The 22,262-nt window shown below is 38.9% G+C and overlaps 1 protein-coding gene across 3 annotated transcripts in view; it reads right to left on the reverse strand.

Annotated features, from left to right (window-relative positions):
* Positions 1 to 7,164: 7,164 nt before the first annotated feature.
* epha8 (eph receptor A8) overlaps positions 7,165 to 22,262 on the reverse strand; it is a 120,977-nt gene continuing 105,879 nt past the window's right edge. For 2 of the 3 annotated variants that reach the window (XM_072666275.1, XM_072666274.1), the window contains exons 10-18: positions 21,126 to 21,193; positions 20,768 to 20,893; positions 20,292 to 20,477; positions 18,005 to 18,066; positions 17,096 to 17,305; positions 16,390 to 16,539; positions 13,072 to 13,262; positions 12,315 to 12,470; positions 7,165 to 8,235 (exon numbers count right to left, since the gene is read on the reverse strand). In XM_072666275.1, coding sequence (XP_072522376.1) covers positions 8,121 to 8,235; positions 12,315 to 12,470; positions 13,072 to 13,262; positions 16,390 to 16,539; positions 17,096 to 17,305; positions 18,005 to 18,066; positions 20,292 to 20,477; positions 20,768 to 20,893; positions 21,126 to 21,193 — 1,264 coding nt within the window. In that variant the 3' untranslated portion in view covers positions 7,165 to 8,120. The remainder of the gene's footprint in view (positions 8,236 to 12,314; positions 12,471 to 13,071; positions 13,263 to 16,389; positions 16,540 to 17,095; positions 17,306 to 18,004; positions 18,067 to 20,291; positions 20,478 to 20,767; positions 20,894 to 21,125; positions 21,194 to 22,262) is intronic. The other variant, XM_072666276.1, reaches the window with a different exon arrangement.

Below are 22,262 nucleotides of genomic sequence, written 5' to 3' on the forward strand. Positions count from 1 at the left end.
ATTTGCATATATGCTAATGAGAGGGTGATTAAATTACAACACAGTGGGACTTTTATTACCAGGGCTAACGTATGTTTTTTGCTCGGAGGGAAGGGAAACCCTGTATTCAAGTTGTTCAGGTAATTGGGTCGGCCTCAGCGGATATCCTTTTTTTCCCCTCTATTGTCTCAATTATTGCTTATTCAATTGAGTCAGAGTGGCCTTGAATAGTAACCAAGGAAACTAGATCTTATAACCACTGCTTTATATGGTGAATGCTTAATGTTTACACAAATGTTAGCTTGTTTTTCTAAGAATTTGAAACAAAAATACCCATTATGTCAAATATACAGTACATGCAAATGCATTTCCTTGTGCCCTGGGTTTCCTAAAGTAAGCTAACACACATGTTTACACATACACTATAAAAAAAAATTGAAGGCAAACCAACAGAAAATGACAAAGTAACCTGATTACAGAGCATTTTTTGAGTTAACTCAACTTAGTTTAGTGAAAAGTTCCCCTAACTCTCATTTTGTAGATCTGGTCAACAGTACATTTTATGTTGAGCCTCAAACAGTCAATGAGCTGCAGCTGAAACTGATTTAATGTTGTGTAAGATGTTTAGTCTGTGGCTCCGCCCCCTTCATTTGTTTGTTGTTTATTCCCATCTGCAAGTTAGAACTAACTCCCCCTATTACACGGGGGAGGCCTTTCTATTCTCAGGCTCTTGACCATGGAGGGCTGTAGTGAGGATTCAAACTTTACAAGCAGGCAGTTAGACAGTCACTCCACTCTAGAGCTGTGAAGCCATCTTCATTTCTGTGTTAAATTTACTCAGAGCTGTGTTTATGTTTATGTTGGGTAACTTTACAGCTCTAGACCGGCCCTACAGTCTAACTGCTGCTCATTAAGTGTAAGGTGATCATAAGTTCAAAACCCAGCAAGGGCTCTGCTCTATAGTCAGAAGCTTCCCGGTCTGGAGACGTGATGTAATAGGGGGAGTTCTAACCTGCAGATGGGAATAAACAGCAAACACATTGAGGAGAGGACTCATAGACTCATACACTAAACATCTCACACAGGGCCCTGCATTGTGTAACTTCTACACCATTTAAGGTGGGACGGAAAATTCCTGCATGTTAGGGATGTGCTGTATGTTGTAAAAAGAGTAATCAGTGGACAGATTTGATTAATCTGTAGAATTGAAGCAGATTGTTGCATTACATTTCGAGATATATGCTCGGATCTCATGGGTGGGAGCTTACTGGCTAAATATCACAAAGCATTTTATTCCAATAATTTTCATGGGAAATCTAAATAAAAATAAAAATATAAAAGAATCCTAAGGCAAATACTTTGTAACAGTTAAATACTAACTGTGTAAATTACTGTTTGTAAGAATGGAAATACAGGTAAGAACGAAGTGCTGTACTGGAAAATTTCCAGCAAGACAATTCAAACCCCAGTGCAGAAATACAAGCTATCAGCCCCCAAATCAGTGCCTATGTATTTGTCTTTTTCTATTGTAAGATTGTAGACTGAATACATAATATATACCATGTATGCACAGCTATACCAGTAAGCCATGCATGCATAATTCATAAGTGTGCGTTTATGAACCTCGCACTGTGCATTTCCAATTATGTTTGAGCTGTATCGAGGCTTCTGTTTGCCTTTGCCTTTGCTGCGAATGTCACAACATTCAAGTTAATGCATGCGAGACGTTTGTGTTTAAGTATCACTCCTGATAGAAGTAATGCACTATACTGTTTAATGGGCTCAAATGTTAGCTTAGTGCTGCGTATACCAAAGAAATAAACTCTATATTAAATATCCAAAACTCACACTCTATATGAAGTGTCTTGAATGACGCCTGACTTCGCAAGTGCTCAGCTTGATTGACTAATAACTTTTCCAGTATATTTCAATTTCATAATATTGTAAATATTATAACTGTGTTGCAGTAAAACATAGTTAATATGCAAATTAACTGTACATACCATTTAAAATCTACACCGATCAGTCATAACATTAACACCAGCTTCTTGTTTCTATATGCATTGTCCATTATATCAGCTCAACTTACCATAGAGGAGCACTGTGTAGTTCTAGAATTACAGACTGTAGTCCATCTGTTTCTTTGCAAACTTTGTTAGCCACCATGTTCTTCAATGGTCAGTACCCCACAGGGCTGACCACCACAGAGCACCTGTTATTTGAGTGTGTTAGTGTGTGTTGTGCTGGTACGAGTGGATCAGACAGAGCAGTCTATCTGCAGATGAATGTGCTGTGAGTAGGGTTTCTAAAGCATGTGTGTGTATTAGCAGTAGCGTTAGCCTCCACTCAGATCTGAATGGGCTCTTCAGTTCTGGTTTAAAAACAGAGAAAGGTGAGCGGTTCTCCCGCTGGTAAAACAGAGCGTTTCAGTAAGAGTTTTATAAAGGTTCAGATATTATAGTCTGTTTACATGTTCCACTCTCAACTCTTTTATTTACCTTCTGAGAACGTCCGCACTGCTGCCGATTGGGAATAATGGTTCTGAACATTGTGGTTAAAACGAAGAATCAGCAGTGAATTGGAATTAAAATAGCCAATACCCGATCCATTAAAATATGCCTGTATAAGCCCTGATCCTGATCCACTGGACATCCCTAGTCTTTGCAATCTTCCATCACCCCATCTTTCATTCCTGGCTTCATTCCTACCTTCAGGCTTCAAGCCATCTGAACTTCAGCCCAAAGTCCTCTTCCTTCTTTTCAGTTTCCTCCCAAATCATCATGTGCTGATGGCATGGTCCGAACTAGCAAATCTTGCTTAAAACTTTAAACTTAACCAGTGAATTCAGTCCATATCCGGTCTTCCTGTTTACTTAGTGCATAATTACGTAGTTACGTAGTTACATAGTGCATCCAAGATTACATGTAGTCATGTGCAAAATACACCATAGACACAAATGAACTTTGCAACCGCTCAGTCTGATGTTATACTTTTAGAAGTGTGGGAGGTAATCTTCGTAAACACAGTCCCTGAGCCAAGCTTGCTCTGCAACTCCACCGCAGTCGAATGTGTGAGGATATGCCATGTGTTTTGGTGGGCCTGGGGACAGTGCATTGCTCTGCAGCTTGCTGCGCGAGCTCCTGTGGGCACCCCTCACTGCGCTTCCTCATTAGGAATGGGAACCGGATGGATAACGGGGGGGGGGTGGCTGTGCCAGTGAGCATTGATCCGCATGTAAATATTCCTGCTTCCACCAAAAGTCACAGAAAGTGATGTAGGGTATGTAATAATAGCTTGAGTTAGTGCTGTATAACAGTAAGGCAGTGTGACCTACAGACCCTGTATAATGTATACTATATACTACATACTATAAAATTAATAGAAATTTAATTTTCCAGTAAGGACACTCCCTCATCAGCTCATTTGATTAAAACATGGTTAGAGAGGATTCTGGACAAGCCTGTCTTATTTAAACCTCAGACATTTAGTGCTAGCACCATGAGGAGAACCAAAGAGCTCTCTGAGGCCTTCAGAAAGAAGATGAATCTGGGAAGTGGTTAAAGAGATCTCAGAACAATTAGAAATCAGATGTTCCCCTGTCCACTTAATCAATTATGAGTGACGCAACTGCCAACATGCGAGCAGGTTCCGCTAAAGAGCACAGCGGAGTCTCCAATAATCCTAAAATGTCATAACAAGACCTACAAGTTGCCCATTGCCCTTGAGTTTTACAGGAAGCGTGCCATGCCTCAACGTATTTGGGCACGGTAACCTGTAAGCTCTTTGCATACCTTATTCAAAGGAGTAGCTCTCCAGGAGTAGGGTTGAAGACCAGTGATGTATAGCATTGTTCCACATGTTGGGTTCACGTTTAACACTTTGTTTAGTTGTTTCTTAAAGCATCAATAGCAGCTTCAAAGTTATTGTGAAACTGCACTGACTGTAACAGAGAGAATAGCGTCTCTACTGTTGCTACTTCAGGCTTGGAACACTGCAAACTTTGGAGAAGCGTGCAGGGAAAATGCTACGTAGTGCTGCGGAACACTATGAGATACACTTCAGTCCACATACTTCTTTACCTTTTCAGTTCTGTACCTCTCAACTTGTCCAAAAAAACAAAAAACATGTCCTTTAGGGGTGGCTCAAAGCTCAAAATATGATGCTGCCAATTAACCCACCCCTTCATAGCTACCCACCGCACTAGCACTGCTCTTGACACTAGGAGATAAGAACTTTAAGGACCTACCCACCCAGATGATTTGTGTAACTAGTGAATTAATTATGTAATTATAATAGAAAAGCAAAACAACTATAAAGCGTTCTTAACTCTATAATACACTTAAATAATTACAAACCCGAATGACAGTAAAATTACAATAACAAGCATGTAGGTCTGAACATTACTTCTTTTTCCATTATAAGAAAAGCTCACAAAGGGAGCCGGCAGGTTCCACTGGGCAGCAGACGGGATTGTATTGTTGTCAGCTTGATGCTCAGGTCAATTAAGATGCAGAGATGAGAGAGGGATGTTTGCAGACAGAGAGTGATGTGACGGCTCGGGCTGGGAGCCAGACGGACAGCTGAAAATTGGAAGTGGGACACCGCAGAACCCAGTCCCCTCATACTGTTATGACTTTGCGGCTGGTAGGGTATTCCTATATGCGTTACATTATCCTCACGATACCATGGGTGGAAGCGAGAAAGCACTGAGTCACTAAGGTATTCCAAGTGATCCACACCCACCTGATGGCAGTGTCTGAACCTTATTTACACTCACCGGTGAATCCAGAAGATGCATTCATCTTTTAAAAAGTGCAGAATAAAGATGTACAAAGGAATTTCCCAGAAATTACTCATTACTTCAGGCCCAGAGTTTTCCTTCATTATTTTATGTCAAATTAAGGAGATAAAAAGTCTGGGGTTAATGTTTATGGGAACTATTCATGCCAATAAAGGAGGCCATCATTAGGCAGAAAAAAACAAGACAAACCTATCAAACACAGAGCAGGAATATTAGGAGTGGCCATATCAACAATGTTGATTTGTACATTCCTAAAAAAACAGAAGGAATGCACTGGCGAGCTTAGCAACCACAAAAAACCTGGAACACAGTGAAAGACAACTAAAGTAGATGATCCCAGAAATATTTGCTTGGTGAAGAGAAACCCCTTCCCAACATTTAGTCAAGTCAAGAACACTCTTGAGGAGGTAGGCGTACCATTGTCAAAGTCACTAATCATGAGACCCCTCAGTGAATGCAAATGCAGAGGGTTTCCCTCTGTAAACTACTGGTAACCTTCAAGAACAGAAAGGTCAGATTAGACTTTTACTAGAAACCATCTAATAAAACCAAGATTTTTTTGACAGATGAAACCCAGATACACTTTGTATGAAGTAGGAAGAAAGTGAAGCATTCTACACCATCTGTCAAACATGTTGGAGACACTGTTATGGCATAGGCATGTATGGCTGCTAATTGAACTTGTTACAGTGTGGTGTGGGGTTTGGACTCAAGCGCAGTCAAAGTTTGTTTTATTATGATTAAATGAAACTACTCCTCTTGTGGTGTGTGACTGGTGACTGTTGGGCTTGAACTTCCAACCCTGGTAACAGGAGCCCAGTGTATTTCCACCGTGCCACCACAGCTGTGAGGGGTGGCAGTATAAACACTGATCATAAGCAACACAGAAAACGGCGGGAAAACAAACAAATGAAAAAGGTGATGTTTACTCAAACTAAAAACAGCAACTCAAATGCTTTGGCCTTTTCTGCTCACAATTTAAACTTTTCTCTTTTCTGCTCACAACTTTTCTCTTTTCTGTTCACAACCTTTCACTTTTCTCTTTTCTGTTCACAACCTTTCACTTTTCTCTTTTCTGTTCGCAACATTTTTTACTTTTCAGTTCACAACTTTTCACTTTTCTCTTTTCTGTTCACAACTTTTCTCTTTTCTCTTTTCTGTTCACAACTTTTCACTTTTCTCTTTCCTGTCCACAACTTTTCTCTTTTCTGTTCACAACTTTTCTCTTTTTACTTTTCTGTTCACAACTTTTCACTTTTCCCTTTTCTGTTCGCAACTTATACCCACTGTTACCATTCGCCCCTCTACAAAGGTGTGACATGGAAGTGTGTTTGGCTGGGTGTATTTATACCGTGCCACACAGGTGGATCTGGTCAGCGTTGATTACCGCTGGGAATTCTGGGGCTTGGAGTTCTTTGCTCCAACCCCACCAGCTTTCCTACTTTGCTGGCAGGGCCCCCTGCTGGCGGTACGTGCTGCCTTCTCACAGAACTAGGTCACTGGTGTTAATGGCTAAACCCCTTGAATTAAAGCTGAAAGTCTGCACTTCAAACGCATTTTGACATGCTTCACTGAGGCAAAATTACATTACATACATTGTGTCACTGTCCAATTACTTATGGATCTGACTGTATATTGTGAGAAAAGCAATATAACATTGAATAATAAACACTGGCACAAGCAGCCATTCAAACAGTTTCAAACATTCAAAAATCTCTGCACCCCTTTGCACTGGCAATGCTCCTGACACTAGAAGGGTAAAACTTACCATGACTCCTCTGATACATGTGAAGCCGGCCACTGCCTCTTTTTTTTTTAACTGCAGCCGACACGCTCAGAGGAAAGTGCCGGGTCCCCAGTGGTAGCGCATTAATGACTGGAAAAAAAACCAGTAAGACTGCTTGTTGCCATGTGAAGTAATTTTTCATAAGGGTGTACAGTGTAGCTAATATCAATTACTGTGTATTTACCTTGAGAACAGTCCAGCCTCCTCCTTCTTGGTGCACTCTTCTGAGCTGCAGTTTAATAAGAGTAGAAGATGGTGGCACGGGAGGCCGGGTTTCAAACTGCTTCTTAAATACGTTCCACTCCTACAGCCTCCAATTATTTTGAATCAGCGGACAGAAACTGGCGAACGCACTCGCTTGCTGCCCATTCAGCACTCTCTGGGTCCGAAAAGAAAAGAAAAAAAGATATAAAAAAATGTCGGAACTGACCTTTAAGTGGGTGATATGCACATAATTAATTAGTCCATGAAAAGCCAAAAGAATTTAATGTTAAAGGGTTACAGATTTCACCTCATTTCATTTCTCTGATACAGCTCTCCTTATTTTTTTTAAAAACACATTTCTGTTGCTCTACGGCAATCAATAAATAACAGCAGGTTTCATTTTAGGATATTTAATCAAACACATGACATACATAACCTTCATTTCCCTTCTTATGACATCAGAGGCAAATGGTGACACATCTCGATAGCCTGTTTCCCAATGGTACTTGTGCGATATGCAGCTTTCGCTGAGAGACCAGGCAACTTTTGGAGCGCCTCAGCTCGTAGCTTATATGCTTGTTCAGTGTATCGTTACTGTCATATCAAAACCTTGTAACTCCTTTAAAAAATACCAGCTGCCCTTTACATTGTGTGAATGACTTAAAATAATCGGTAGATTAATATACAGTAAAAGTTACTGCTTTTTTTATTCGCCTGAAAAGTTCTCGTTTTGAAGATCCAAGGTTTTGCTCTGACAGCGATTTTTGATGCTAATAGCTTCATCGTTTGCCTCTCTCACTCTTTCTGCCAGTAATTTCATGTTTCCAGTGTCTAAATTCAATATAAGCTTTTTATTCAGCTTTTTTTGAGGCACTCATAGTATCATCCATGCCATTTAGGTGCTGTGGTGGGTGACTGGCAATAGGGTTTTCTTTTATGCATATACAGTACACTCTCATTCCAGTACCCCCATCCGAGTCCTTGCTTTGACGCTCTCTGTACATCATCGCACATTTCAATGTTCATAAAATCTTCCTTCATTTACACCAATATTTAAATTATCTGTGTTGGTTAAGGCAGTCCATCCATTTACCAAAAAAAAAACAAAAAACACAAAAAGTCTGAATGATTCATTTTTTTCTTCAAAAAACAAACAAACAAAAAACAAACAAATCCAGAATGCAGGGATTGTCCTGGAAAACAAAGTCCGGTGCTGAACGAATCCTCGCAGTTAAAGAGTCCTCTTGATATTCGGTTTCTTAGAAGAGAGTCTTTGAGAGTTCGCAACACACAACCCAAAAACACATATTAGATGAATATGTATTTATATGGAGACAGCTGCAGTCGGGATTATACGTGCACTGAGGGCACGCTCTGGTTTAGCACCTGGGCTCGCATCACCTGCACGCTGGTCATGATCTTCTTCTGGTGGCCCATCAGCGTCACCCCCAACCTCTGGATGTCCCTACAAGAGGAGAGAGGAGACGCTGTCAGCAGAAAAGTAAAAGTAAAACGTTTTATTAACTAACTTGATACTGAATGCTAAAAAAGCTACATTTAGCTTTTATCCAGAGCAACTTACACATTTACCCATATTACGGAGGTGGGCCAGTGCTAGTGTTAGGAGTCTTGCCCAAGGACTCTTATAGTTGTAGCACAGCACAGTCACCCAGACCGGGAATTAAACCACAGTCTTCCACATAGCAACTTCATATTGGAAGGGATATGTGTTCACAGTGAGCCACAAGTGGCCCATAGTTGTTTAGGTAGTTATATTATTGTGTAATTACATTTCAACAATACTGCAAAACAATGGTGATAACTATAGACCTCTCCTGGTTATGTTCTTACAACCGTTTCTATGTTTAAAAGAGTCAAAATTAGGATAGATTTGTTGTATTTTTAATGTAATTTTCATTGAACTGGGCTGAACGTAGCCCAGACAAGTCGAGGCAAAGGTCTAGCTGGGGGACTCGCATCCCAATACACACACATTATATGTATATAATATCTATGTTATATGTACAGACTCACACACTATATGAATATATGAAATGTATATATAACATCTACATTATATATAATTAAACATGTATAGGATAGGACAGAATTAGGCATTTAAGCTTGAGGTAATTGAGCTTAACGTAGCCCAGGTAAATCTCAAGATGGGGGTCTTTCAAATCCGATACATGGCATCCAAAAAAACCTTAATTTTAACCTTTACCTTTTTATAAATATAAAAATAGAATGTGTGTGTGTGTGTGTGTGTGTATATATATATATATATATATATATGTGTGTGTGTGTGTGTGTGTGTATATATATAATGTAGATGTTGATAGTAATGGTAACGGACAGAAACAAGTGAGCAATTTCAATATATTTAACATAGAGAATTCTTTAGAGAAAGGAGGCTCTTTAGTAAATGTGGCAGTTGTATACAGAACCATTTGAATAAATAAATGAAATAAATGAAATAAATTATTATCCATATACAAGAATATGGACAACCCTTGTTCAGTACTATGTAGAACTATTTTTGCGTGTAGTGTATTTTTAAGTGCTGATGAGTTCAACCGTGATTAACTAGGATTGATAGTGGCATTGAGTAGATATTAACTCTTTAATGTGTGACTTTAAACCTGCCAATACAAATTATACACTGAATGTGAATGTTTGTTTTGATAACTTTTTGAGAACTTTGTAACTTTGTAATCATGTTATTGTGACAGTCTTCTACTGCTCACAATATTTTGTAAGTTGATAATAATGTGAATACCAGGACTTTCAGTATTTCTTTTATGTAGTCAAGCTAAATATAGCTGAGGTAAGCTTTCCAAAGGTTTCCAATACTGTCAAACAGCCCAGTTGAGTTGACTTAGAGCCCCTTTTTTGCCTAGAGTGTCGATGAGTGCAACTGTGATCAACTCGGTTGATATTGGCAAGTTATAGATAATGGAAACTGAATGTGAATGTAGCTGATTATTAACTGTGTAATTAGGGAAATGATTATGTAATGACATTAACAGTACAGTAAAACGATGATAATAATAAGACTTCTATGGCTTAATTAAGAACAATATTTTGTGTGCTTTTAAAAAGGTCAATATTAACAGGTGGATCGGATGTATTTTTTTATTATTTATTATTTTATTCTAATTATTTATTATTATTTGCACAATAAGTACAGTAAACACAAGCAAGTGAAAAGACAGTAAAAAGAGATAATATACAGGGAAAGTATAAAAAAAAGAAAGTTTTAAAAATTAACATTAAATTAATTAACAAACTCATAGAAAAAATCATAGAAACTCTGAACAACTAAATTTGTTAGACTGAGAGCATATGAGTTTTGACCTGTTTTTTACAAGCTGATGAGGCTAGTACAGTTTTTTTATGAGGTGGCAGACAGTTACAAATTGAAGGTACCAGGTCATGAAAAGGTGCAGCTGAGGCACTTGAATAAGTACAAGTACTGCTACTATGAATTCTCCAGAGTGACTATGACTAAAGGATAACTGTTGGTAGTAATGGTAGAAATAAGCAAGACAATTACATAATATTTAATGCAGAGAATATCTGTAGAAATAATGTTCTCTGTGTCATCAGATATACATTTACTCATACATTTATTATTGTTTTGGCATTATGACCATTTTCTGGCCTACTGAGGTTTTACAAATTAGGGTGAAATGTACACATTTAAAACCAACACTTTTTAATCTATCGTACACTAAGGTGGACTGATCACTGCAAGAATTCTTCATGGTTGGTCTGTGGGCCTGTGAACAAAGGTACGGCCAAAACAAATGTATACAAGCCAACAAAAGTAATAAATAGAGAGAATTATTACATTTGATGACTGAAGCTCTGGCCCATTGGCCTTTGACTACCTTGCAATATTGGTGTAATATTCCTCCCATCTGCCTTGTGGCCACTGCTGCTCCAGAAAGAAACATACCAGGTGTGTTGACAGATGTTCATAGCTGTTGTCTGATACAGTTTTTCATTGTTAATGTAAGAAAATAAAGTTGCTTCAAAGGGTCCTTTGAGATGATTCTCTTAAAAAAAACTTAGCTCCTATAAAGGATCATGTTTCTTAATTGGTGACATGAAGTTTTATATAGATGTTTAAAAGGTTTTTCATACTCAAACATCTCTTTACAAATGTGTTTCTTTATGAAATCATAAGCGGTTCTTCATCTGCCATCACTCTTTGAAGCATTTTTATTTTTAAGAGACTAACTGGCCAAAATATATTTAAAAAAAGTTTAAACTACGTCTGTCACTGCAGCTCCATACTAAGAAAACCAGAAAACAAATTTATCAGCTTCTTTAAACATCTGTCATTTTTCTAGCAACAAATTCATTTTGAATCTCTGTTAACAGCTAATAATGTCATTTTGTTTGTAAACTTATTATTTACATATTGCTTTATAATTTCCAAATGTTGGTTTTTGAATTAATATCACATGTAGATGTATTCAGTGTAGCGTTTTACAAAATGTACAAAAATTTACAAAGATTTACATTTTTACAAGCTATAGATTCATTCAGTAATCCAATCTTATACGTAGACAGTTGCTCTGAGAGGGAGTCCTTTAACCTTTAAACCCTTTAAAGTCAAGAGTATCATATTTGACACATATGGAGTTTTTTAAACCTCTGCAGCATCAGTATGATAGTAAAATTACTTATTACTTAAATGACTTCTTTTGAAATGTATATCAAATAATATCTATACAATAATATTATTATATAACAAATGTAAAAATCTATAATTATTTACATAAATAAGAAAATAAAATGTAAGTTTAAATATCCTTATTTTATTGGTTATCTGCGCACTGCATGCACCACAAATATACATACAGTTTTGTTTGAAGTTTGAAATTGCTTGAGGTAAATTTTAAAGGCCACACATAGTATTATGAGTTAAACAAACAAGGGTTTTGTGTTATATTTGTTTTAGTTTGTTTAGAAATGAAATCCTGCTTTAATCTCAATGTATCAAATGTGATACATAATAAAAGTCAAATATTGTTGCTGTTGGACCTCGTTTCTCCAAAATGGGAACTTTACAGGAGATGGAAAAAACCTTCTTAACTTATATATAAATTAATGTAAAATATTTATAATGTAAAATATTTGATTCCAAGTCATTTTCTGAACATTTCTATTGGTCAATTCATCACACAATGGTGACACAAAGTAAAGAACAACTGCCAGATTCACAATATGTCAAAGAGTGAAAAGTGTTTTTTAATTTATTTTTTAAATATTTGGTCATAAGGTCAAATAAATCCTCCAGTTGTAAAGAATTAGAATTGTCTGACAATAATTAAATAATTAACAGTAATTTATTGACAATAATTGACAGGTTTAAATAATTCAATATGCATTGTCCTCATGTTATGTATCACTGCTAATTCCTCGAGAAAGTCATGTTTAATTCTTATTTAAAACTCAAGCTGCAGTTCTGACCACTTGCACCCAAGAGTGATTGGAGGCCCTACAATATTAGCATGCTCGGTCACTACTTACTGTTGATTCATGCTCATCACATGACCCAGTGTCTGGTAACCTCCTGCCGCAAAGTGGTCTTTGTAGCGCCCCATCTTAATGGTGTCCAACCACTCATTCACTGATCTGCAGCTAGTGAAATCAGGAATGCTTCTGTTCATCAAAGGACTGTTCAGTCTGCAAATGGGGAAAGGTGGTGGGGGGTAGGAGGCAGACAGAGAACGAGGGGGAACCTTTGAAATGCAACCAGCTCAGGCAGAAAATCAATAGTAGCTGAAATGATAGAGAAGTGAAGGTGGTAGGAGCTGATTGCAGGATGGCTGGTTTGGGTAGATTAATGTAGGGATGAAATCCTCCCCATCACCACTTTACCCCATCATGATATGCACCGGCAGCTCTTTGGCACCCGCACTCCGATCCCAGCGATTTATACAAGTCCAATTGTAAATGCCTCCTCTAAACCCAACCCCTCCCCTGCAACCACTATACCGCCGCACATTCTTTTGATTCGGCAGCAGATCAATGTCAATATAGCACAGAGCCCTTTTATTTAACAGAGAACACATCTATTTGAAATGAGCTTATTGGAAAATGTACACTTGCGTCTTAGCCCCCCCGTCTTAAGACAACTTGCCTTATTCCCAGCCATCCAGGAGAAACTTTCTGGCCCAACTTTGCGGGGACTTCAATGAGGGATCATATCTGACACATATCTAACAGAGTGCATTTGTCAAGCAAATCCCTTAGAAGGCCAAAGTATCGATTGCCCGGTGCCTACCTGCACAATGTGTCCATTGACTTGAGGTTCTCTGGGTTGCGGATAAGCTTGTCCAGGACCGTGACGATCTGGCAGAACTTTGGCCTTTCGTTGCGGTCCTTCTGCCAGCAGTCCAGCATTAGAGTGTGGAGAGCGCCGGGGCAGCCCATCGGTGCGGGCAGCCTGTAGCCCTCTTCTACTGATTTGATTACCTGAACAGAACATGCAGGCACTGAACACTACTGGCCTCAAGCTGGCTTCACACAATACATGAACAAACAGGAAAATTCAAGAGAAGAGAAGCACTGAATAAAGAGCAGGGTGCAGAGCTGGGCTTTAAAGGTGAAAAAGAGGGGAGTTCATGAGAGAGATTTATCAGAGTTTTGGAGCTGTTACAGTACAAGCTTTGCCCCATACCTGAAGAACGTCTAAAGCAGGTCACCCAGAGCAGTGAGAGATATCAAGTTAATTTATCCCATCAGTTCAGACCAAACCTTTGAATAGGCTAATAATTCAAAGATACCTCTAAGTTTAGACACTACTAAACACAAGTCAATAAGAAGACCACTCTGCTATTCGCCCAAGCATTCTCTGAAGAGGTGGGTCTTCAGTCTGCGTTTGAAAACAGCGAGCGTTGGACTCTGCTGTTCGGACACCCAGGGGAAGTTCGTAACTTTGGTGCAGGACAGAAAAAAGCCTGGACGCTTGTCTTCCGTGGATTTTGGGGATGGTGGGTCGAGCCGAGCCGTACTTGAAGCTCGAAGGGCTCTTGGTGCGGATCGGCTTTTGACCATTGCCATCAAGTACGGAGGGGCTGGTCCATTCTTGGCTTTATAGGCCAGCGTCAGGGTTTTGAATCTGATGCGGGCAGCTACCAGAAGACGCAGCAGTGGAGTGACATGGCTGAATTTAAGAACGTTGAAGACGACCCGTGCCGCTGCATTCTGGAGGAGTTGCAGGGGCCTGATGGTGCGCAGAGGAAGACCAGCCAGAAGAGAGTTGCAGTAGTCAAGTCTGGAAGTGACGAGAGACTGAACGAGCACCTGGGCGGCCTCTTTAGAGAGGAAGGGTCGAATTCTCCGGATGTTGTACAGGAGAAATCTGCAAGGCCGAGTTATGTTCGGTAACTTCGGAGTTACTTTTGGGAGGAGTTTTGGGCTGGAATTCAAGTGGTTTCTGAAATGTGGAGCCAGGAATGCTAGATGACAGGGTTAAAAGGGAGGTGACGTGGTGGTGGAGGGTTGCGCAGACTTGTTGTAGACAGGTGAACAAGGTTGAGGCAGAGGGACTTCAGGTATGTTACTCCTCCCAAAATAGTAGTTATAGTATTTATTCCATAACTAATTCCATAACTCCACTTATTGAACAAATAAAGTCAAAATTGTTGTTTTATCTTAAAAAATATATTTTTTTAATTTTGTTTCATTATTTTTTTTATCTTTAAAAAATCTCCATGTTTGGCAATTTAATGCAGATGTAGTTTAGAAATGTTGAGTTAAATGAATATTAAGTAGTGAGTTAAGATAAGCAGATTCAATAAGCAGCTTCTCACTTTCTGTTACACTGTAAACCCAGATTCAGCTAATTTAAAAAAAAAAAAAAATTTTAAACTGAAAGCTTTATTAAACTGAAAAATAAAGTTTTATTAATCTGAAAAAGTTGAGCTTTAATGTATTTAAACACTAAACACATTGGACCCTATTTTAGTAATCTTTTTGCGAGCCTGTGTGTCTTTGCTATTGTAACAGAAGGAAAACTGCGCCCTGCGAGGCTCGACACGTGCAAAAGGCATGTACTAAGTCTCTTAATTTATCATGGGTGTGTTTTGGGCGTAATGTGCAGTAATAAACCAATAAATCAGCGTGTCACTCTTCATTCCCTTTAAGAGCCAGGTGCTGACTTTGGCAGATTGCTATGCTACGAGCGTTGGGCTGCACGCGCCTGTGTTGATAATTCACTGCCAAGATAGCAACGAACGTCTGACTGTTGACGTCTGTCTAGGTTCTATTCAGTCAGTGACAAGAAAAGACAACCTGTGAACCTGCGGCAGGGTCATGGCCACCTAAGGCTCATTAATGCAATCCATGGAGGCCCAACCTCTGCTGCTAAGGGCTTGGTGCCAGATACCTCAGGACACCTGCAGAGGTCTTGTGAAGTCCAGGCCTCAAATGCTAAGCTCTGTTGTGGCAGTATAATGTGGAACTACTCAATATTAGGCAGACAGTGCTAATGGTATGGTGTATGCAAAGGTTATAAGTATAGAAATATGAAATATGTAAACGCATTTTAGTTACCTCCAGCAATAGCATGCAAGGGCATGGTGCTTAATATGCACAGTAACACAAGGCAAAGTCTGCAAAGCCTACAGCAAATGTAGCACATGCACATGAATTCCACTCTACACACTCCACTTTAATAGTTTGATTGAATTTGTATTGAACTTGAGTTTAGGGAATTCAGGGACACCCGGTACTTCAGTTGCAGTCTGTGAAACAGCTTCTTTAATTATTACAATCCAACTTTATTATTCCTTAATCTTCCTGCTAGATGAGGACAGACTGACAGGTGATGAAATGAAATGAGCATGTTTGTTTTAACAAAGTAGTTAAAGCTTGGAAATTAGACTTCTTGTGTGTGTGTAAATGTGTGTGTGTGGTGTGTATGTGTGTGTGTGTCAAGTCATTTTAGTGCCAATGCATGAACAGGTTTGTTGCAGTATTACTTCTACAAGAGCAATGCAGTTGAACAGCCATGACCTTTATGCCTTTAATCCATTTACTGAATTCAGAAATGACTTAATACACTTACTGTATATTTTCAAAGGCTTTAGGTTACATTTGGTATTTGTAACTTAGTTTTTAACATTAACATTAAAAAGACAAAGTCAACAACATTAGAAGAAAATCTATTAGAACATTAGAAAATCTAAGACCCCCAATAAACAAGCCAACAGAGACAATGGCAAGGAAAAACTCCCTCAGAGCTGGAGGAACCAAGACTCACAGAAGGGACCCAACCCATCCTTCTTTGATCAGAACTATTTATAAATGATTGATCAAAGTCACCAAACCACCCAAACATATTCATAATCATAATATAATAATCATGGTGTAGTATAGCTTAATATAATTATGGCAGTGATGGTAAGAGTAATGAGAGTAATGATGGGTAATAGTGGTAATATTAATAGTGGCAGATAGTTAAGAGTCCATTAAGGTTTTAACATGGTCATTAGGCAGGTAGCAGAGGTATGTTTAGAGGAGTAGTCGTAGATGGATAGGAGTGCAAGAACGCTGTGCCAGATGTTAAGCAAGGTGGCAGTCTGTTTGAAGCACTTACATCTCTGTTGGTGAGGTTCCAGTACGGCCGTTCTCCGTAGGACATCACCTCCCACATCACCACTCCGTAACTCCACACATCGCTGGACGAGGAGAACTTGCGGTAGGCGATGGCCTCTGGAGCTGTCCAGCGGATCGGAATCTTGCCGCCCTAGAAGGGAAGGAAGAGAAAAATGCACCAGTGGTTCTTTCTTATTCGGAGTTAAATTTTATGGTATTTTACGGTTGTTACCAATGAAAAGCATGTATCTCCAAAAATGGTGACTTTACAGGAGAGCTCAAAATTTTTTTTAATTATGAATGGAAGTCAATGTAAATGTAAGAGTTTATTCCAAGTCATTTAGATCATTTCTAATGGTCCATTCATCCAGAATTAATTACACAGTGTACTGAATAGCTACAAGGTTCAGACCATGGAAAAAACTAAAAACAGACATACATTGAGATACATGGTTTTCACTGGACAGCAGCAATATCCTGAAATATTAAAAATTAAACAACTTGTGGACTACTGTACCACCAAATCCGATTCAATTACATTAAACACCTATGATTCGAAACTTATCAACTGTACTGTGCCAAGGTGTTATCAGCCCCTTCGGCCCAGCTGGGTGACATTTTTTTCTGTCTGTTGCTACTCGACTGGAAGAAGCTCTGTTAGTGTGTGGAGCTGTAATGAATCCCTTTCAGACGCTCCAAAAACTCACAGTGGTTGTGTAGGCTGCGTCAGGGTCGTCCTCCAGGACTCTTGACAGGCCGAAGTCTGAAACCTTGCAGACCAGGTTGCTGTTGACCAGTATGTTCCTGGCAGCCAGGTCCCGGTGGACGTACCCCAGATCAGACAGGTAAGTCATGCCGGCTGCGATGCCCCGGAGGACTCCCACCAGCTGAATGATGGTGAACTGACCATCGTGTCTCTGTTAGAAGAGTTGGGTCAAAGAAAGAAAAAGACGAATCCATTTCCAAACAGTTTTATTCAATCATGGAATAATTTAGAATTTTGAACATAACTATTTTGGTACAATTCAGAACTATTTGAAAAAGTACATTAAATAACATACAGGTGTGACTAGAGGTACTATTTCCACAGTAGTGAAACACAATTAATACAAACAGCAGTGGGGCAAACTTATTTAGGTATTTATGTCTGTTTATGATTTTATAAAAAATAAATGGACAAATACTTAACTGTATATTATTACATTTAATTATAATCTAAAGACAGAATCACCATCCTCAGACTATAAAAACATCTGCAAATTTCAGTGGTTGATATGCAAATTAATTCATTCAGATTGGTTTGGTGAAAAATGCTTATTTTAGAGAATTCTACCAAGTTAAGTTTTCTTTACAGTGGTGGTGATGATGGGAGAATAGTGGCAAATCTTTATCTTTATAAACTCATATCTCAAAATGATCATAAAACAATGTCTCAGATATCTGTTTCCCATCACCAGCACTGTGAATAATGACTCTAGACCAGAACGGAGCATTCCACACCTAACCACTCTCAATGAATCTGTTTACATCTTAACCTTTTCATCAAGCAGAATCCTCCTTTCAGCAAAGTTACACAATACAGGAGAGATATAGCTGATAGAGAGGAGTTTACACACCCTTAAGAATGAATCCAGAGACCCATTCTCCATGTACTCTGTAATGATCATTACTGGTTTACCTGAGAAGAGAACAGAACAGAAGAAAAGAAAAGGTAAAGAAAATGAAGAAAGAAAGAGAAGAAGCAAAGATAACAGAGGAGAAGATGGTAGAAGAGGAGAAGAATAGAAAAGAGAAAAGAGGAGAGCAGAAAATGATAGAGGAGAGGAGAAGAAAGTGAAGAAATTGAGAAGGAACATACATTTAATATCTCATGAGGTCATTAATTATGTATGCTAGTAGCACATGAGCTGATGAGGCGTGAGTGTGTTTATGTAGAAGGAAAGGAAGACACAGAAAGACAGCAGTACTAATTACAACTAGTTAATGCAGCAGTTCAGAAATCCCACAGTATTTAAAGCCTTATATTAATAAAGATTACAATATACAGAAAGATTTATTTTATAAATGAATACACAAAGAAAGTCTTCTATTTATACAGATTATTATATGCAGAAAGCCCTATATTTATATAGATTATAATATAAATGAAACCTAATATGTATATGTTATGATATACAGAAAGCCTTATGTTTATAGAGGTAATACAATTCAGGATGTCATATATTTATTTAAGTTATAATATACAGAAAGCCTTATATTTATATAATTTATAATATATACAGTATGTGGGTGTATGTGTATATATACTGTACAGTGGAGGAAATAAGTATTTGACCCCCCACTGACTTTAAATGTTTTAATACAAACAAATAAATGAAACATCTCATAATTGTATGCCTTTATTTTAACAGTGACACATAGAATATCGAAAGAAAAACTGAGAAAATAACATGAAATGAGAAATAAAAATTCACTTGAATTTCATTGAAGGAAATAAGTATTTGACCCCCTAGTAAAACATCATTTAATACTTGGTGGCAAAACCCTTGTTAGCAAGCACAGCAGTCAGACGTTTCTTGTAGTTTTTTATAAGGTTTGCACACACTTCAGGAGTAATTTTGGCCCACTCCTCTCTGCAGATCATCTCCAAATCCTTAAGGTTTTAAGGGGTACATTTGGAAACGTGAAGCTTCAACTCTCTCCATAGATTTTCTATGGGATTGAGGTCAGGAGACTGGCTAGACCTTTCCATGACCTTGATATGCTTCTTATGGAGCCACTCCTTTGTTTCCTTGGCTGTATGTTTTGGATCGTTGTCGTGCTAGAAGACCCATCCACGACCCATTTTCAGTGCCCTGGCAGAGGCAAGGAGGTTGTCTCCCAGGATTTTGCGATGCATGGCCCCGTTCATCTTCCCGTCGATGTGGTGAAGTTGGCCTGTGCCCTTAAAAGAAAAACAACCCCAAAACATAATACTTCCACCACCATGCTTGGGGAGTTGAGTTGAGGTCAAAGAGTTACATTTTGCTCTCATCTGACCACAGCACCTTCTCCCAGTCTCTCTCGAGAGAGTCATTAATATGTTCATTGGCGAACTTGAGGCGGGCCTGGACATGAGCCTTCTTGAGTAGAGGAACCCTGCGTGCACTGCAGGATTTTAAACTATTACGTCTCAGTGTATTACCAATGGGTTTTTTAGAGACTGTGGTCCCAGCTGCCTCCCGTGTAGTTCTTGGCTGATTTTTAACCTTTCTCATGATCAATGAGACTCCACGAGGTGACATCTTGCATGGAGCTCCAGGCCTAGGTCGATTGACAGTAATGTTGTACTTCTTCCACTTACGAATAATTGCACCAACAGTTGTCACCTTCTCATCCAGCTTCTTACTTATGGCTTTGTAGCCCATTCCAGCCTTGTGTAGGTCAACAATTTTGTCCCTGACATCTTTAGACAGCTCTTTAGTCTTGCCCATGGTGGAGATGTTGGAGTGTCACTGAGTCCTTTGGCAGGTGACCTTTTTACACAGGTGACAATTTGAGACAGGTGTCTCTCATGCAGGTAACGACTTCACTGAGATTAGGGTGTGTCAGTGGTCTGTGGGAGTTTTCTTTTTGATATTCAATAATTTTATTAATTTACTTTAAATTAAATTAAATTAATAATTTAAATTAATACTAATTTAATTTAATTTGAGTACAAATTAAATTAAACTTAAATTTAATTAAGTTTGAGTACAAACTTTCAAAGTCAGTGGGGGATCAAATACTTATTTCCTCCACTGTGACTTTAAAGTAGAATACTGAACACTGTACTGAACATGGTATACACTGTAATTAAAGAAAATTAAAAACAATTATTAATCTAATTCCACACTTTTTTCATGAGCAGACATTAAACCTTACTTCGTGTGACCACCCCCTCCAGACGGATGACGTTAGGATGGTCGAACTGCGCCATGATGCTGGCCTCGCTCAGGAAGTCTCGGCGCTGCTTCTCCGTGTAGCCGGCCTTCAGGGTCTTCAGGGCCACTGGAATGTCTCGCTTCCCCGGCAGCTTCATGCGCCCATAACACACTTCCCCAAACTCTCCTGCGCCACAGGGAAAACCAGCACAGTTCTATTTTTACTCAGGACATTTGTGGTGAGGTTTTCCAGTTTATGCTTTGAAAATTACACCTAAACGGCGTCCAACAGGACGATAGTATAAAAGGTCAGGCAGGAGTGAAATGTTGTAAAAAAAATAAAAGGCACATATTACATGGATTGAGTTAGTATGTTAATATTCAGCTCACATTCGTATGATTGAAAATGGTAATAGAACTTTTTTTTTAAATCTTGGTATGTATTGCCTACCACTAGGCTGCGCAATCCAAATATACCTGAGCCAATAATTTTCTCAATTTTGATCCTGGAAGCTTCAATTTCTCTGGCAAACTCATGGACGGCCTGGCATGGGTCCTCGTATGTGTGGGGATCAATATAAAATCTGGCTTCTGGAAATGATACTAGAATAAACAGAATTAGCATTTGGTCACATATTGCAGGATGAAAGCAATTTTCAATCACAGTCACAATCACTGAAGCGCCCAGGCGGCAGCCACTGCTACATATTGGCCCTGAAAAGCAATAGCAACACCCCCCACCCAACCCCAAAATACCCCCCACCCCCACCTCCTCACCCTCCCGAGCTACAACGTATTGAAAGTTGAAGTTTTGAGGAAACAGTGTCTTTTCTACCATGGCCATTCTGGTAGTGCATCTTTTCCTCATCGGAATCCTGGAAAGCTTTGCTGTAGCCACAGTGTCTGTAACACAACATATGGAGAACAACTATCAGAACGCTGGAAAAGAGGGAATACCGTCTTTTGTAGCATAAGATGCTAATATTTGAAACATTTTGCACATATTCAAATGTTTCCATATAACAAGCCAGGAAGCCTTTGCATCGTTTGGGAAGAGTTTAGCAATTATCGTCTCAATGTAGAAGTTAATTAACTCAGAAACCGTTCTCTGTTATCTGAGGACATTGAGTCATTTCATGTTTTAAGACTTGTGTGTCATGTGGGGATAAAACACACTTCTCAGTGTCTTTATCCCCTCTCCTATGAATTAAATGATTAAAAAACCCTTCATTTTCATTGAAGTGACTGATAATTAACTACAATCAAATTAATTCTCCCATGCAGACTCAGATATAGAAAGTTTGAGAATATGCATTGTTCATATAGTGACGCATCAGCGTAAAATTTATACTCAACTTTACTGTCTGAGGCGGAAACTTTAGGATTAACAAACTACCCACAAATAGCCCTAAATAACTACTGGCCCTATAAAAAGAACGCAACTACACAAACACAACAACAACCTATTTGGCCTGTAAGCTCAGTTTTACAGTGACTACGTAATGTACAGTACAGTGGCATGCAAAAGTTTAGGGACCCCTGATTAAATCATGTGTTATGAATAAAAAGATGAGCTGATTCCTAAAATGCACAAAGTTTCTTATAAAAAACTTTGTTTGGGGGATTTTTCGACAATTTTCCTGAACAACAGGCTTTGGTTTTTTTGAGATGTTTGGGTCGTCCTCCTTCACTGTTCTTTTAAAGTCTATCCACAGATTTTCTTTCAATGATGCTTAGGTCCGGGGACCGTGAAGGCCATGGAAAAACCTTCAGCTTGCATCTCTTGTGGTATTTTATTGTGGTTTTTGAGGTGTGTTTAGGGTCATGGATAGTACCTTGCTATAAAGCAGATACTGGAGGGCTGGACACCTGATTCAGTTTGCCTGGTGGTTGCCAGGTTTAGTTGGTGGATTGGAAAAGGGAAATCAGCAAACTGACTTTGGCCCTTAGTTCCCAACCTTTGCTATAAAGT

The sequence above is a fragment of the Salminus brasiliensis genome, chromosome 21, assembly GCF_030463535.1.
Source record: "Salminus brasiliensis chromosome 21, fSalBra1.hap2, whole genome shotgun sequence".
NCBI lineage: Eukaryota > Metazoa > Chordata > Actinopteri > Characiformes > Bryconidae > Salminus > Salminus brasiliensis.